The 19122-nt window shown below is 38.4% G+C and overlaps 1 protein-coding gene across 1 annotated transcript in view; it reads left to right on the forward strand.

Annotated features, from left to right (window-relative positions):
* dmd (dystrophin) overlaps positions 1 to 19122 on the forward strand; it is a 586555-nt gene that overhangs the window by 124367 nt on the left and 443066 nt on the right. The window contains exons 3-5 of the mRNA XM_061978041.1: positions 16478 to 16570; positions 16671 to 16751; positions 16939 to 17031. Coding sequence (XP_061834025.1) covers positions 16478 to 16570; positions 16671 to 16751; positions 16939 to 17031 — 267 coding nt within the window. The remainder of the gene's footprint in view (positions 1 to 16477; positions 16571 to 16670; positions 16752 to 16938; positions 17032 to 19122) is intronic.

Raw genomic sequence — 19122 nt, forward strand, 5'->3', positions numbered from 1 at the left:
CCCCTAAAGGGACAAGCGGTAGCAAATAGATGGGTGGATGGATGGATATTAGTACATTGTTTAACTTTTTTGCTCAATTCATTCCATAAATTAACTGCACATACTGATATACTAAAGGGTTTAAGTCTTAGTGAAGTATATTTATAAAGCGCTTTTATCTAGAGACTCAAAGCGCTTTTACATAGTGAAATCCATTATTTACATATTAAAGCTAGATTTAAACCAGTGTGGGTGGCACTGGGAGCAGGTGTGTAAAGTGTCTCGTCCAAGGACACAACTGCAGTGACTAGGATGATGGAAGCGGGTGTCGAAACAGGAACACTCAAGTTGCTGGCACGTCCGCTTTACCAATCGAGCCATAAAAATGTTTTAAGTAAAATGTTTCCCTAAAATGATGTTTCTGCTCTTTGTGTTAAGGATTGTTGTACATTATTGTGTGGCAAGTTATAGTTTGCTCTGTGTTTGCAAATGAATTTCAATATTTTGAAATGGATTTGTATGTTCACTATAACCACCATTATAAAATTGATTTTTTATTGTAACACGGTTAGTGAATGAAGCATGCTTTAGTAGTTATTTTCCCACATTTAGATATAGTAACTCTACTTAGTAGTAGAGAATATGAAGTATTGCTCGTCCAGAGCATATTTTACTTAATTCATTAATGAAGTATTTCTTGCCACTTTATGTTGAATACTTTTGTATGTGACATAATGTCATGGCTGTCTTGAGTTTCCAATAATTTCTACAACTTTTTTTTTGTGATAGAATGATTGGAGCACATACTTGTTTGTCACAAAAACATTCATGAAGTTTTTATGAATTTATTATGGGTCTACTGAAAATGTGACCAAATCTGCTGGGTCAAAAGTATACATACAGCAATGTTAATATTTGGTTACATGTTCCTTGGCAAGTTTCACTGCAATAAGGCGCTTTTGGTAGCCATCCACAAGCTTCTGGCAAGCTTCTGGTTGAATTTTTGACCACTCCTCTTGACAAAGTTGGTGCAGTTCTGCTAAATGTGTTGGTTTTCTGACATGGACTTGTTTCTTTAGCATTGTTCACATCTTCTCAATGGAGTTTAAGTCAGGACTTTGTGAAGGCCATTCTAAAACCTTAATTCTAGCCTGATTTAGCCACTCCTTTACCACTTTTGACGTGTGTTTGGGGTCATTGTCCTGTTGGAACACCCAATTGCGCCCAAGACCCAACCTCCAGGCTGATGATTTTTGGTTGTCCTGAAGAATTTGGAGGTAATCCTCCTTTTTCATTGTCCCATTTAAAGCACCAGTTCCATTAGCAGCAAAACAGTCCCAGAGCATAATACCACCACCACCATGCATGACGGTAGGCTTGGTGTTCCTGGGATTAAAGGCCTCACCTTTTCTCCTCCAAACATATTGCTGGGTATTGTGGCCAAACAGCTACATTTTTGTTTCATCTGACCACAGAACTTTCCTCCAGAAGGTCTTATTTTTGTTCATGTGATCAGCAGCAAACTTTAGACGAGCCTTAAGGTGTCATTTCTTGAGTAAGGGCTTCCTTCTTGCATGGTAGCCTCTCAGTCCATGGCGATGCAAAACACGCTTAAGTGTGGACACCGACACCTGTGTTCCAGCAGCTTCCAATTCATTGCGGACCTGCTTTTTGGTGGTTCTCGGTTGACTGTTCATCATCCTGACCAATTTTCTTTCAGCAGCAGGTCATAGCTTGCGTTTTCTTCCTGATCGTGGCAGTGACAAAACTGTGCCATGCACTTTATACTTACGTACGAACAATTGTCTGCACAGTTGCTCTTGGGACCATAAGCTGCTTTGAAATGGCTCCAAGTGACTTTTCTGACTTGTTCAAGTCAGTGATTCGTTTTTTTCAGATCTGTGCTGAATTCCTTTGACTTTCACATTCGCGTTTGTAACCGAGTCTAATGACTGCATCACATGAGCCCTTTTTAAATGGGCTCATAGAAGTCAACAGGTGTCATCAATCATAATCACTCACATGAAGTTAAGAGGCCATGCCATGAAGCTAATTTGATTTGATTATAACTTTTCTACAAACGTACATCACCAAAATTGATAATGTATGGTGCCGTATGTATACTTTTGACCCAGCAGATTTGGTCACATTTTCAGTAAACCCATAATAAATTCATAAAAGAACCAAACTTCATGAATGTTTTTTGTGACAAACAAGTATGTGCTCCAATCACTCTATCACAAAAAAAATAAGTTGTAGAAATTATTGGAAACTCAAGACAACCATGACATTATGTCCTTCACAAGTGTATGTAAACTTTTGACCACAACTGTATATGTATATATATATATATATATATATATATATATATATATATATATATATATATATATATATATATATATATATATAGGCTCGGGGTCTTTCTGTGTGAAGTTTGCATGTTCTCCCCGTGACTGCGTGGGTTCCCTCCGGGTACTCCGGCTTCCTCCCACCTCCAAAGACATGCACCTGGGGATAAGTTGATTGGCGACACTAAATTGGCCCTAGTGTGTGAGTGTGGGTATGAATGTTGTCTGTCTATCTGTGTTGGCCCTGCGATAAGGTGGTGATTTGTCCAGGGTGTACCCCGCCTTCCCGCCCACAACCCCGAAAGGGACAAGCGGTAGAAAATGGGTGGATGGATGGAAAATTGCTATAATAATAAAATTATCTACTGTACAAATAAACCAAATATTACATACAATGGTTCTTTTTAAAATAATATGAACTGGCCACTTAAATGTAAAACTACATCAGGAAGTGACAAATACAAGCAAGCCAAGGTGCATTATGCAATTCTGGAAACATCAGCTGCAAACATTAACCATTATTTTGCAGAAAAATTAAAATATCTGTTTTTTGAGATTGTTCTCACTAATTATGATGTCTCCGCTTTGGAAAACAATTTTCAGACGGGGAGGAAGCGCCAGTCAGATGCTGTTTTGTCAAGATTTGCATAATAAGAATTAATTTAATGTTTACAGTCAATATTAGCAGCTTTTAAAATGATGTGCTAACATGACAGGTAGTGTTAGTTTGTTAGCTAGCTAGTTAGTTAGTTAGTTAGTTAGTTAGTTAGTTAGCTAGTTGTACATCGTCGCTGCAGTACATCGTCGCGGTTGCTGCAGGTGAAGATTTACTGGATGACTTTTATACTGGATTTTATCTAATTTTCTTATTCTCTGTACCATAACAGTGAATAAATACACAATAAATAGATAATATTCCAGGTTTACTCAGGAACAAATGAAGGGTGGTAGTAAGCTCAGCTTCTCCACCAGGATGGCAGGTATGATATTATTGAACGCCAAGCTGTAATCGACGTACAGCAGTGGTCCTCAACCACCGGGCCGCGGCCCGGTACCGGTCCGTGGACCGATTGGTTACCGGGCCGCACAAGAAATGTAAAAAAAAAAAAATATATATATATATATATATATATATATATATATATATATATATATATATATATATATTTTATTTTTTATTTTTTATTTTTTATTTTTATTTTTTTTTTATCAAATCAACATAAAAAACACATGATATACATTATATATCAATATAGAGCAATACAGTCTGCAGGGATACAGTCCGTAAGCACACATGATTGTATTTCTGACAAAAAAATACCTTAACCCCCCCCAGTCGGTGGGACACATTTTCAAGCGTTGACCGGTCCGCAGCTACAAAAAGGTTGGGGACCACTGACGTACAGCATCCTGCATTAGGTATCTGGTCGTTCCAGATGATACACAACTAAATAGAGAGCAGTGGCGATGGTGTCCTCTGTGGGTCGGTTTGGGCTGTTGGCAAACTGGTGTGGATAAAAGTTGTGGGTGAGGCAGGATTTGATATTTTGGAGAACAAGCCTTTCAAAACAGTTCATAACATCTGTGCCACAGGTCTGTAGTCTTTTAAGTTGTTTATGGCTTTTCTCTTGGGGACTGGGATGACAGTGGCTGCCTTAAGACAGGCGGGACTTGGGCTTGTGCTAAGCCTGACTTGGCAATACTGGACCAGCTCTCCCAACATACCCGCATCAGCCAAGCTGCTTGATGCGGGTTTATAGCCTTCAATGCCCGTCTTACTTGGTGTTCTTGGAGAACGAGCAGGTAAGGACTAGAGAGTAAGAGGGGAATCTGGGGTTTGATTAGTCTCGATGATTCGAAACGGACAAAGAAGTGATTGAGTTCCTCCGCTAGTGAGTCATTCTTGTTTTTGGTTGCCGATTAATTACTTTTGTAACTCATCAAGTGTTGGATTCCTTGCAACACCAGCCGAGAGTCTTCGTTTTCCAGGTGTGCCTTCAGTTTCCTCCTATACTCCACTTTCGCAGCCTTGATGTCTCTCTGCTGTATTGCGCTCAGTTCTGCAAGAGTGTAAAGCAAAGTTTCGGGCTCGCAAAAGTGCCCTGACCTTTGAAGTCATCAAGGTTTTTTTTTGGTTTGGATATACCTGAGTCTACTTATCCACAGTGACAGTGTATGCACAGTGTCTAATAAAGGACAGCACAGCATCTGTCCTCTACTGTTGCTCCAGATGGTTGAACCCTGACCATGCCGTTGTCTCGAAGCAGTCCTGCAGCTTGAAGAGTGCCCCTTCTGGCCAGGTCTCAACAGTCACAGGTTTGCTCCTCTTCTGGAGGGTCATGTAGGCAGGAACAATAAGCAAGGAGAGGTTGTCAAATGTGCTCAGTTGGGGGAGAGGGACAGTCTCTTGAACTCGCTTCAGATTAGAGTAAACCTGGTTCGGGCACTGTATGTATTGCACATATCTGGGGAGCACATTCTTCAAGCAGATTTTAAGTCCCAAGCCACTACAAAGGCTCCTTCTGGGTCTGTATCTGCTTGTTGATAGCATCATTCAGTAAGGAGAGGGCTAAGCTAACGTTAGCTTGAGGTGGTATATAAACAGCTGTTAGTAAAACAGCAGTGATCTCGCTAGGTAGGTAGAAGGGTCTGCATACTACAGAGGTGGCCTCTACATCCGGTGTGGATGTGATCAAAGTGGTGCAGGCTGTGACATGTTAGCTGAAAAGCTATGTGGGGATTAAGAGTGTTGCCAAGATTCTGTGACAATTGCACAGCTGTCCCGAAGCCAGTTGTTACTCGCTAACCGTAATTTTAGTTTGTTTATTGGAAGATGGATCTGTCGTTGGTTAGGAAGATGCTTGGAATCGGTGGCCTTGCTCGTAGGCACCCTCAGCAACTCCTCTTTTGTTTACAATGCCCTGCTTTGACTTTGTCTTCTCCTCGGTCTGAGGACAAGCAACTGTGAGCCGGGAGCTCGATGTCGTCTGAGATGTGGTCAGACTGATGAAACTCACTTGTAATTTCCATGCAACACAAGTGACCTAAGTTCGGTTAGAGTGTGTGAAGTACTAGGAACCTTCACACAATCATATTTATACTGACGCACACATACAAGACAGTTTAAAATGCATCAATACAGAGAACCAGTTGCCACAGTGTCCGTACGCACCGCTATCTTGGCAAGAAAAAGTGTCAGGAAGTAGTCTTTGCTATTAATTAAGCTGAATGTGCCCGTGTTGTCTTTTGTTGAGCCCTACAATGTGTTTATACTGTAAGTATATACATACCAGCTGTTTGATTGTAATGCTAATTTTAGTTTTGAATAACACATTTGGAGAGGTTGAAATCGTTGTGTAAAATCGCTAATGCTATTCAGTTGCATGCATATAGTATATCCAATATGCATGCATATGGTATATACAATTAGCATTGAGCTAGCACTGTTTGAAAGGTAGAGCCTTACTTTTGAGCACTTTCTATCAGGCATGCTTGCTTTGTTGGCAAGGAAAATTGCAACATTTCCTAGGGAGTCCACTTTTAATATGCCTGTTTGCCCGCCAAGTGCTGGTGCCGAGTCTGCACCTAGGCGTGAAAATATGTATGATTGAGTTTATGTAAATCTGTACCTGGTAGTGCGGATTTCGGTTAGTACCTATAAAAGTATCTTACTTGATACCTATCTCTGCATGCAAGAGATGAAAATAAGAGCCAATTAGCAAGGTAAGTACAGTGAGAAGGAATCGTTTTGAAGGTCCGGAATCCTGGCTAGTCTTAATAGCATCTCTTTTAAGATGCACTTCCGCAGGCACCATGGTCTTTATAAAGAGCAAGTCTGCACATTGCTTTTATTAAACAAATGGAAATACTTTTAACTTATTTACATAGCAGCATGTCATTTCTGTCTCGACATGCTCAGTTATCAGATAATGCTTTTTCTTGAGGCGTTGTTTCGTACTTTGTTAGGTGGCATTTGAGTGCATCATGGATGTCTGCTGTGACGCAGCAGAAAAATGTTAATAACTTTTTGTGATGCTGCCACAGACACATGGATTTTTCAATTCTTCAATTCTTATCTCTTGTCCTCATTTGAACTGGGTATAGCTCAGTAATTTTTCTTCAGTACCGCTGGTCGCTTCTTATCATTATTTTGCTCCACATAAATGCTGAGTGTGATATTAGATTACAAGCATTGAAGGAAGACGCCTTACTCCCCCCTCACATGATAAGCACTTTACACTCATTGCAAATTAAATATTTATAATCTCCAGGCCAAACTTGGATATAATTCCACACCGGACATACAGTAGCCTACAAGCTAGCAAGCGTGTTGATCTGTGGAGCACGGTGTTACAACTCTGTACAGTGGATGACGTCTTAACACTGCTTCTTAGCATACCTCATACGCCCTCAAGGCTTGATCTACTAAGATCCCAAATAACCCAGGCTAAATAGTGTGTGCAAACTATACAATTGCGTGTATTATTAGCGGGTGTGTTGTGGGTCATGGACTAAGACTGCCTGCAAAATTCTACAAGAATTGTGCAGAATGCCTTATTTTGCCGATTATTGCTTTTTAATGCCATTCAAAAACGCCAATCATCTCTAACTGACAAGCGGCAAGCAGCTAATTATGTGTTTTATAAAACACATAATTTATATGTGTTATACGTGTGTAGCAGCTAAACTAATAATAATCACCTCCATTATGGCAAATAAACTTCATTTCTTAGAATATTAAGTATCATTATCAAGTATTATTATAACTGGAGTACAAAGCTAAACATGTTACACATCAAGAGAAAGCCAGGAGCAGGTACGCTAAAAGCTAAGGTAACCTAGCTTGAAACACAACAAAACACAACACAACTATTGACTTTGGTTTGCTTAAACATTTGTATGTGACACAATAGAATAAGGATGTAATTCAAATATTGTGTTGATATTGTTAAACATTCAATTGCACTCATATATACCGTATTTTTCGGATTATAAATAGCTCCGGAGTATAAATCGCACAGGCATAAAACATATATAAGTCGCACTCGAGTATAAGTTGCATTTTTTGGGGAAATGCATTTGATAAAATCCAACACCAAGAATAGACATTTGAAAGGCAAATTAAAATACAAACCCCGTTTCCATATGAGTTGGGAAATTGTGTTAGATGTAAATATAAACGGAATACAATGATTTGCAAATCATTTTCAACCCATATTCAGTTGAATATGCTACAAAGACAACATATTTGATGTTCAAACTGATAAACTTTTTTTTTTTTTGCAATTAATCATTAAGTTTAGAATTTGATGCCAGAAACACGTGACAAAGAATTTGGGAAAGGTGGCAATAAATACTGATAAAGTTGAGGAATGCTCATCAAACACTTATTTGGAACATCCCACAGGTGAACAGGAAAATTGAGAACAGGTGGGTGCTATGATTGGGTATAAAAGTAGATTCCATGAAATGCTCAGTCATTCACAAACAAGGATGGGGCGAGGGTCACCACTTTGTCAACAAATGTGTGAGCAAATTGTTGAACAGTTTAAGAAAAATCTTTCTCAACCAGCTATTGCAAGGAATTTAGGGATTTCACCATCTACGGTCCGTAATATCATCAAAGGGTTCAGAGAATCTGGAGAAATCACTGCACGTAAGCAGCTAAGCCCGTGACCTTCGATCCCTCAGGCTGTACTGCATCAACAAGCGACATCAGTGTGTAAAGGATATCACCACATGGGCTCAGGAACACTTCAGAATTCCACTGTCAGTAACTACAGTTGGTCGCTACATCTGTAAGTGCAAGTTAAAACTCTCCTATGCAAGGCGAAAACCGTTTATCAACAACACCCAGAAACGCCTTCGGCTTCGCTGGGCCTGAGCTCATCTAAGATGGACTGATACAAAGTGGAACAGTGTTCTGTGGTCTGACGAGTCCACATTTCAAATTGTTTTTGGAAACTGTAGATGTCGTGTCCTTTGGACCAAAGAGGAAAATAATCATCCGGATCGTTATAGGCGCAAAGTTGAAAACCATCTGTGATGGTATGGGGGTGTATTAGTGCCCAAGACATGGGTAACTTACACATCTGTGAAGGCGCCATTAATGCTGAAAGGTACATACAGGTTTTGGAGCAACATATGTTGCCATCCAAGCAACGATACCATGGACACCCCTGCTTATTTCAGCAAGACAATGCCAAGCCACGTGTTACATCAACGTGGCTTCATAGTAAAAGAGTGCGGGTACTAGACTGGCCTGCCTGTAGTCCAGACCTGTCTCCCATTGAAAATGTGTGGCGCATTATGAAGCCTAAAATACCACAACGGAGACCCTCGGACTGTTGAACAACTTAAGCTGTACATCAAGCTAGAATGGAAAATAATTCCACCTGAGAAGCTTAAAGAATGTGTCTCCTCAGTTCCCAAACGTTTACTGAGTGTTGTTAAAAGGAAAGGCCATGTAACACAGTGGTGAACATGCCCTTTCCCATCTACTTTGGCACGTGTTGCAGCCATGAAATTCTAAGTTAATTATTATTTGCAAAAAAAAAAAAAAAGTTTATGAGTTTGAACATCAAATATGTTGTCTTTGTAGTGCATTCAATTGAATATGGGTTGAAAATGATTTGCAAATCATTGTATTGCGTTTATATTTACATCTAACACAATTTCCCAACTCATATGGAAACAGGGTTTGTAAATAAAGAATAGTGAACAACAGGCTGAATAAGTGTACGTTATATGACACATAAATAACCAACTGAGAACGTGCCTGGTATGTTAACGTAACATATTATGGTAAGAGTCATTCAAATAACAATAACATATAGAACATGCTATACGTTTACCAAACAATCTGTCACTCCTTATCGCGAAATCCAATGAAATCTTCTTCCACGGTGTCGCTTCTAAACAACTCTGCCATCTCCAAAGGTAGACAATGCGCTCCTTCCTCTTCTATCGGTACGTCGCTTACGTCAGAGTCATCGTCAGTTGCAGTTCCTATTATTATTTTTATAAGTTACCGCCAATGTTGAAATGATACATTTGCATAGGTACGGAAGTAGTAGCAGGTAGTATCTTTTTTTTCACAATGCACTTCTGCCATGACCCGCCCCCGCCAAATTTTTATTGGTTGACGTGTGTGTGACGATTGCTGATATACGCCTAGTCGCTTACGTGAATTAATAATTATCAGTATCAGCCAATCTCACTCGTGGATGAACAGTATTGGAATCGGCAGCATAAAACCTTGAACGGACCATCCCTAATTTTCACCTTCACAGGGCCGCCAAGTTTCAGAAAATGACAAGAGTTAGGCGTTACTGTCATGCTGCTTCAGAAAAAAAAGCCTTTTTTATCAATCAATCAATCAATCAATCAATCAATGTTTATTTGTATAGCCCTAAATCACAAGCGTCTCAAAGGGCTGCACAAGCCACAACGACATCCTCGGTTCAGAGCCCACATAAGGGCAAGGAAAAACTCACAACCCAGTGGGTCGTCGATGTGAATGACTATGAGAAACCTTGGAGAGGACTGCAGATGTGGGTGACCCCCCCCCCCCCCCCCCCTTATAGCACAGTGGTCACCAACCTTTTCGAGCCCAACATCCCTGCTCTCAGCCATGAATCAAAGCCAGATCTACCTCTGCACCAACTATGTTATATACAGTATACAGTCGCGATCAAAAGTTTGCATACACTTGTAAAGAACATAATGTCATGGCTGTCTTGAGTTTCCAATACTTTGTACAACTCTTATTTTTTTGTGATAGAGTGATTGGAGCACATACTTGTTGGTCACAAAAAACGTTCATGAAGTTTGGTTCTTTTATTAGTAAGTAAACAAACAAAGGCTCCTATAGAACCTTTATTTAACCAGATAAGAAACTAATTGAGATCAATATCTCTTTCACAAGGGTGACCTGGCCAAGAGGTCAACAGCACGTTACAGAGCAGTTTCAAAAAAGTAATACGTTGAGACATACATTTTAAAATACATAAAAGAGAACTGTAAAACAATAAAGATTTACACCTCTTGAAAACACAGGCACTGTGCAAAAGTCTCTTGCAGTTTGTCCCTCAGGACAGAACGGAAGTCTCCAAATGGAAGTAGTTCAGTGAGTTTCAGTTTCGTCTGCAATGCATTCCATGCCATAGGAGCAGCAATGCCAAAAGCTCTTTTGCCAAATTCAGTCCGTATTGATTGATTGATTGAAACTTTTATTAGTAGATTGCACAGTGAAGTACATATTCCGTACAATTGACCACTAAATGGTAACACCCGAATAAGTTTTTCAACTTGTTTAAGTCGGGGTCAATTGATTCATGATACAAATATATACTATTTTCATAATACAGTCATCACACAAGATAATCATCACAGTATATACATTGAATTATTTACATTATTTACAATCCGGGGTGTGGGATATGGGGGGAAGGGGTTAAGTTTGGTTGGTATCAACACTCCAGTCATCAACAATTGCATCATCAGAGAAATGGATATTGAAACAGTGTAGTACTGACTTGGTAGGATATGTACAGCAAGTATTGGACACAGAGAGAGAGATCAGAAATGATAAGAAAAAGTGACTACATTTGATTGTTTACATTTGATTATTTACAATCCGAAGAGGTATAATGAGGAAGGGAGAGTGTTAGTTTAGGGTTGAAGTTGCCTGGAGGTGTTCTTTTAGTGCAGTTTTGAAGGAGGATAGAGATGCCCTTTCTTTTACACCTGTTGGGAGTGCATTCCACATTGATGTGGCATAGAAAGAGAATGAGTTAAGACCTTTGTTAGATCGGAATCTGGGTTTAACGTGGTTAAGTGGAGCTCCCCCTGGTGTTGTGGTTATGGCGGTCATTTACGTTAAGGAAGTAGTTTGACATGTACTTCGGTATCAGGGAGGTGCAGCGGATTTTATAGACTAGGCTCAGTGCAAGTTGTTTTACTCTGTCCTCCACCGTGAGCCAGCCCACTTTGGAGAAGTGGGTAGGAGTGAGGTGGGATCTGGGTACATGGGGAACAGTTAAACACACACATTGTTAGAACATAATGCATAAGAGCTGTTTTTTCTTTGTAACAGTACACAAGTATGGAGGTATCAAACCTAAAAGAGCCTTATAAATGATAGTCAGCCAATGTGTGTATCTGCGTGCACTCAATGAAGATAAGTCTGACTTCATATACAGTTGACAGTGTTGGGTAAGACTACGGCAGCCAGTAAGAAATCTTAGTGAGTGAAAAACAGTGTCCAAGGACTGGAGGCATTTACATGAAGCACTAAAATAAAGCACGTCTCCATAATCAATTACGGGCAAGATAGTCGCTGTCACCAATTTCTTTCTGACTTTAAGAGAGAAGCAGTTTTTATTTCTAAAAAAGAAACCAAGCTTTACCCTAAGCTTAGAGACCAAGTTGTTAATATGGGCTTTAAATGAAAGCTCCTGATCCAGAGTGAAACCCAAGTACTTGTAATTTAAGACCTGCTCTATAGGGTTTCCATTTGATGTTACAATATTTGGAATATTTTCCAGTAGCACCCTTGAATGAGAGAAAACCATTACCTTGCTTTTATCTGTATTTAAAACCAATTTAATATCAAATTATGAATTTATTATGGGTCTACTAAAAATGTGACCAAATCTGCTGGGTCAAAAGTATACATACAGCAATGTTAATATTTGGTTACATGTCCTTTGGCAAGTTTCACTGCAATAAGGCGCTTTTGGTAGCCATCCACAAGCTTCTGGCAAGCTTCTGGTTGAATTTTTGACCAGTCCTCTTGACAAAATTGGTGCAGTTCAGCTAAATTTGTTGGTTTTCTGACATGGACTTGTTTCTTCAGCATTGTCCACACGTTTAAGTCAGGACTTTGGGAAGGCCATTCTAAAACCTTAATTCGAGCCTGATTTAGCCATTCCTTTACCACTTTTGACGTGTGCTTGGGGTCATTGTCCTGTTGGAACACCCAACTGCGCCCAAGACCCAACCTCCAGGCTGATGATTTTAGGTTGTCCTGAAGAATTTGGTGGTAATCCTCCTTTTTCATTGTCCCATTTAAAGCACCAGTTCCATTGGCAGCAAAAATGGCCCAGAGCATAATACTACCACCACCATACTTGACGGTAGTTATGGTGTTCCTGGGATTAAAGGCTTTGCCTTTTCTCCTCCAATAATATTGCTGGGTATTGTGGCCAAACAGCTCAATTTTTGTTTCATCTGACATCTCATGGACAAAGATAGGACCTAAAATCAGCTGTTACCCTGGCAGGTTTTTCCTTTGTGATAAAGAGGGGATGAACGGGGAAGTCCTTCTTTTCTGCCACCTTGTTTTATCACATATTACTGCCTTTATAGGGTTGTACGGTAGACCGCTATTAGTATAGTACCGCGATACTCATGAATCATATTCGGTACTATGCCGCCTCTAAAAAGTACCGGCGTCACAATGTAAACAAACGCCATTGGTGGATCTACACCTAACATCCACTGTAATGATATAAAGATGAAGTACAGGAGCGTATTGAGTCGATACTACTTTGATTATGTCGATATTTTTTGGCATCACATTTTCTTTTTTTCTTTTTAATTTATATTGTGTTTGTAAACTCAGGAATTGAGTGCCTGGACACATGAGGACTTTGAATATGACCAATGTATGATCCTGTAACGACTTGGTATCGGATTGATACCCATATTTGTGGTATCATCCAAAACTAATGTAAAGCATCCCAACAACAGAATAATAAGTGATTATTAAATTTTAACAGAAGTGTAGATAGAACATGTTAAAAGAGAAAGTAAGCAGATATTGACAGTAAATGAACAAGTAGATTAATAATTAATTTTGTACCACTTGTCCTTAATAATTTTGACAAAATAATAGAATGACACAATATGTTACTGCATATGTCAGCAGCTAAATAAGGAGCGTTTTTTTGCTTACCTACTACTAAAAGACAAGTTGTCTTGTATGTTCACTATTTTATTTAAGGACAAAATTGCAATAACAAACATGTTTAATACCGTACGATTTTTTGTTAAAATAAAGCCAATAATGCAATTTTTTTTGGTCCCCTTTATTTAGAAAAGTATAGAACTAATTTTGGTACCGGTACCAAAATATTGGTATCGGGACAACACTACTGCCTTTGCACAAGTCAATGTTTACTTTTGTATGCACAATAAATCCACACAAAATCCGTATTTTGGAGCAATGTTCACAGACTGTATTATTTGGCTTGTTAGCTTCCCGTCGCAGGGGAGTGATGAAGGCCGTGGTTGAGGGAAGAGTTGTTTGATATTGGATGATAGAAAATGTCCGATGTGTTGCAGCAGTCAGCCTTAATGCATTGATGCATGACAGTGAAGAGAGGCGAAGCGTGCGGGCGTGTTCAGGGGTTAAAATGCATGCCATTTGGCGGGTCTGTTGGTCAATCTCCGGGTGAGAGTGTCTCTGATGTCATATTAATACTTTTTTTTTTTTCAAATAATTTTGTGATTGACCGATATAGTCCCAAAGATCGACTGGATAACGGCAATTCACATTAATCAGACTTAACATATTACTGACTCTCATGAAGTCTCTGGAGCACTTTCCTGACTGGTTACACATGGTTAGCTTCATTGTTGGAAAGAATTAGAATATCGTCAAGGTAAACAATTACAAAAACATTAAACATATATCACCCAAAATGTCAATAACAAGACCCTGAAACACAGCTGGTGCGTTGGTCAGCCCAAAAGGCATACCTTATTAATAGAAATTGCTCACTGTGGTCTACATGTTTTTTATACATCCTGGACCCAAGGAGGTGATCTGACCCGGGGTCCAATTGAAGTTTGGATTGTGTCTCTTTAGCCACGGGTATCCCAAGATGACGTAATTTTTGGATTTGGCTAGCACAGGATGACTTCTTCATTATGGCTGTCAGGAAACGTGAATTTTATCTGCTGGGTCCAGTGGCTAATATTGTCCAAAGGAGCTTCGGTCTACTGCCTTGACTGCCAGTGAGAGTTGCCAAGGAAATAGTCAGAGCTTTAATAACCATAATCAGAACCATTGCTGATCACGTTGACATCAGAGCCTGTGTCCACAACATGGCTGTAGCCTTCAGAAAGCAGAACTGGACGACATGATTATACAAGATAGGATTGCTTATCACCACATTCTGACTCACCGGACTGTGTCCTGCTACCGTACTTTTATTGAAAATTGCTTGAATGTTTGAAAATATGAGCAGAAAAGGTTTCCTCCTGTTGATTCAACGTAAAGTGTTGGTTGCACTTTATTCAAATAAAACAGGAATGCATTGGCCAATAATTGTTGTTCATTTGCTTGTTTGTATCTATAAGTTATTTATACGTAATTCCTTCACAAGAAATAACAAGAATACAGGAAACTTCACCTGCAGTGTCCAGTATCCAGTATTTATTTGTCAATCACAATAATTGCTTTTTGGATTTTTTTTTTTTTTGCTAAAAAATTATTTCTGCTCTGAACGGGATTGTGCTGAAAACCTGAATTTCCCCTCTGGGATTAATAACCTATTTCTGATTATAATTCTGATATCATCCCTGAATCATATTGACAACCACAAATATCGAATCAAATATTTTGCTTACTTTAGTTACTTGCGAAAAAAAAAAAAATCAGTTCCATAATCTATAATAACATTGTCAAACGCAAACCTGGCAAATTACTGCCCGCGGGCTGCATACAGCCAATTAAGATTTTAACCCGGCCCACCGGACGTTTTCAAATAATTTCTTTAGACCTTTAACATTGAAATTGTAGTCACAGTAATTATGTGTGGTGCTTTTTTCAAATTAGTCTTGAACTATAGAACGTATTTCAATGGTTGAAATCGGCACTTTTGAGTGATATACGAGTTATTACGGTAATCCACGTTACAGCAGCTCAGACGAGGCACCAAGCAGTGTAGGCAAGGTTTGTTTCCACAGTGAGTTTTTCCAGAGCGGCCAGCCTGAAACACGGGTGTCAGGGACAGACACGGAAGCAGATTTTTACAACAAAGTTCTGCAGAAAAGTGATATTTTATCAGATTGTAGGTGTTTTTACCCTTTGCGTTCATATTTTGTTGTGTTTGTTGCATTTGTATTGTTAACGCTTGATTGTAAAAGATGTCAGTCGAGGAGGTGGTCTGAGACATTCATATGTTGTTAATATTCAGTGTTTTATCGCTCATAGTTAATATTGTAAATAACCCATTCTTTACATTAATGTGCGTTCTGGGTGTCTCATTCAGTAAAAAAGTCATAAGGTTTTTAGCATTCAATCACACACACACACACACACACACACACACACACACACACACACACACACACACACACACACACACACACACACGCACACACATACATTTACACTCCGGCCCCAGACACATTTCTTTTTCTCAATGTGCCCCCTGAGTCAAAAGTCTGGTCAAAGTATCGCACCTGCTCAACATTTTGATGTTAGAATGTTTTGAAAATGTGGAGACAGAGACAGAACATTGAGATAAGAAGATAAGGTTGTTCAGTTTGTTCAATAAAAATATTTTTTATATCTGTTCTAAATGATGGTATCATTATATTACTTCTACTGTGATCTGGCACTGTATAGACAATACAATAACTTCACCTTCTTTGGGATACCAAGTTTAGCGGGCACCCTGCCCCCAAATATAATGGTACAACTGCTGTTTAACTACGCAAATATCTGACAGTAATTTGCAGCGCTGTCAAATAATGTTGTGTGGGGGATGTGGAGAATTACAAAAAGTTAATTTTATTTATGAATTCATGACATTGTGTCCTTGGGTAAGACGTTTCACCCACCTTTCCTCTTGGCGTCGCCCACACTATCAACGTGAATGTAAATGTGAATATAAATGTTGAGATTTGGAGTATTTTCTTAAAGGACATGGCTAATTTTAGTGTGTTTCATGGACACATTACGGCTCTGTGGGCATCACAATGCGTTCTGCTTGGTAGGTGCTTAAATACTCACTGTCTCCATTCTATGCTTTTCATACAGTGTCATAAACAATTGGAGGCAGTGTACAATGCAGCCTTGCATTTCTAGATGAGATATGTTTTCATTTGTCTTGATATAATGTGTGTTTTAGACAGGAAAGCCACCTGTGGAGGATCTCTTCTCAGACCTGTGTGATGGACGACGCTTGTTGGAACTGTTGCAGGGTCTAGCAGGGCATGAGCTGGTATGATTTCCTATTGAAAAATCTGTGCGGGATACATCATTATTTGTTTGGTGGTCCAATAAGTGTGTGTGTGTGTATGTGTGTGTTTGTGTGTTTGCAGGTGAGGTTGGAAAAGGGCAGCTCACGTGTCCACTCGCTCAACAATGTTAACCGAGCCCTGCAGATCTTGCAGAAAAACAAGGTAAGTATCCACAATTTTAAATGTTTTGCCATTTTTACTTACGCAGAATATGATGTAGAATGGTGTAGAATTTCAATAACAATTCCGGCACATGCAAGAAATAAGTACTCATGGAATGTAGCATATAACTGTCAATAATCAATAAGAAATTATAGTAATGACTATAAAGTAATTTCACTCCATTTAGGTGGAGTTGGTGAACATCGGCGCAACAGACATCGTTGATGGCAACCACAAACTAATTCTTGGGCTCATCTGGAGCATCATTCTCCACTGGCAGGTAAGTGTGTCCATGTGTGCGTGTGCGTGTGTGTGTGCGTGTGTGTGTGTGTGTGGGTGCGTGCGTGCGTGAAAGTGTTTTTTATACAAAGGTTTTCATGTTTCAGCCGAACAAAAAATGCCTGGGGTCATAAAGGTTGCGTATGTATGAAGCCCCATAACTCTTCCACATTCAATTTTAAAAATAAAACTCAAATGTTAAGTAGATCACATCATAAAAATGAAGTACAACATTACATCGAATAGCATTAAAGGTATGCAGAGCAGATCATCAATGATATTTCTTTCACTTCAAATATAATATTGTTATATAAACTGTACAATAAAATACATCAGTCCTAATCATTATGCAGGGAGTAATCAGCATGAATGTAAAATGTAAAAATGGAATGTAAAAACATTGAAGTCACAACATTGAAACTCATTTTATCGATGTTGGCTGGCTGGCTAACGTTAACATTAGGCATGTAACGGTATCAAAATCTCAAGGTACAATATTATCACAGTTGTAAGCCCGGGGTACAATATTTATGTCTTATATGTCCCCCCTAAAAAAAAAAAAAAAATGTTAGTGTGTGTAAAATTAAATGGCAAGAATATGTAGGATAAACACACTTACTGGTACTGTAATTGAACACAAATATAATGCTCAAATGTTTTAATCATATTATTACTATAAACAAGTATATATATATATATATATATATATATATATATATATATATATATATATATATATATATATATATATATAGTTTATATATATATATATATATATAGTTTATGTATATAGTTTTTTTTTTTTAATTAAATCAACATAAAAAACACAAGATACACTTACAATTAGTGCACCAACCCAAAAAACCTCCCTTCCCCATTTACACTCATTCACACAAAAAGGTTGTTTCTTTCTGTTATTAATATTCTGGTTCCTATATTATATATCAATATATATCAATACAGTCTGCAAGGGATACAGTCCATAAGCACACATGATTGTGCGTGCTGCTGGTCCACTACTAACCTTTAACAGTTAATTTTACTAATGTTCATTAATTACTAGTTTCTATGTAACTGTTTTTATATTGTTTTACTTTCTTTTTTATTCAAGAAAATGTTTTTAATTTATTTATGTTATTTTATTTATTTAAAAAAATAAGTACCTTATCTTCACCATACCTGGGTGTCCAAATTAGGCATAATGAAGTGTTAATTCCACAACTGCATATATCGGTTGATATCGGTATCGGTTGATATCAGTATCGGTAATTAAAGAGTTGGACAATATCGGATATCGGCAAAAAGCCATTATCGGACATCCCTAATTAATAAGGGTACCCCTTACTGATAATTTTCAGAGGGAGTTGCTTCATATTGCTGCATGACAATTAGAGATGTCTGATAATATCGGCCTGCCGATATTATCGTCCTGCCGATATTACCGTCCGATAAATGCTTTAAAATGTAGTATTGGAAATTATCGGTATCGTTTTTTTTTATTATCGGTATCAGGTTTTATTTTATTTTATTTGTATTTTTTTTATTAAATCAACATAAAAAACACAAGATACACTTACAATTAGTGCACTAACCCAAAAAACCTCCCTCCCCCATTTAGACTCATTCACACTCATTCACACAAAAGGGTTGTTTCTTTCTGTTATTAATATTCTGGTTCCTACATTATATATCAATATATATCAATACAGTCTGCAAGGGATACAGTCCATAAGCACACATGATTGTGCGTGCTGCTGGTCCACTAATAGTACTAACCTTTAACAGTTAATTTTACTAATGTTCATTAATTACTAGTTTCTATGTAACTGTTTTTATATTGTTTTACTTTCTTTTTTATTCAAGAAAATGTTTTTAATTTATTTATGTTATTTTATTTATTTAAAAAAATAAGTACCTTATCTTCACCATACCTGGTTGTCCAAATTAGGCCTAATGATGTGTTAATTCCACAACTGCATATATCGGTTGATATCGGTATCGGTTGATATCGGTATCGGTAATTAAAGAGTTGGACAATATTGGATATCGGCAAAAAGCCATTATCGGACATCCCTAATTAATAAGGGTACCC

Source organism: Nerophis lumbriciformis, linkage group LG01, assembly GCF_033978685.3.
Source record: "Nerophis lumbriciformis linkage group LG01, RoL_Nlum_v2.1, whole genome shotgun sequence".
In the NCBI taxonomy this organism is placed as follows: Eukaryota; Metazoa; Chordata; class Actinopteri; order Syngnathiformes; family Syngnathidae; genus Nerophis; species Nerophis lumbriciformis.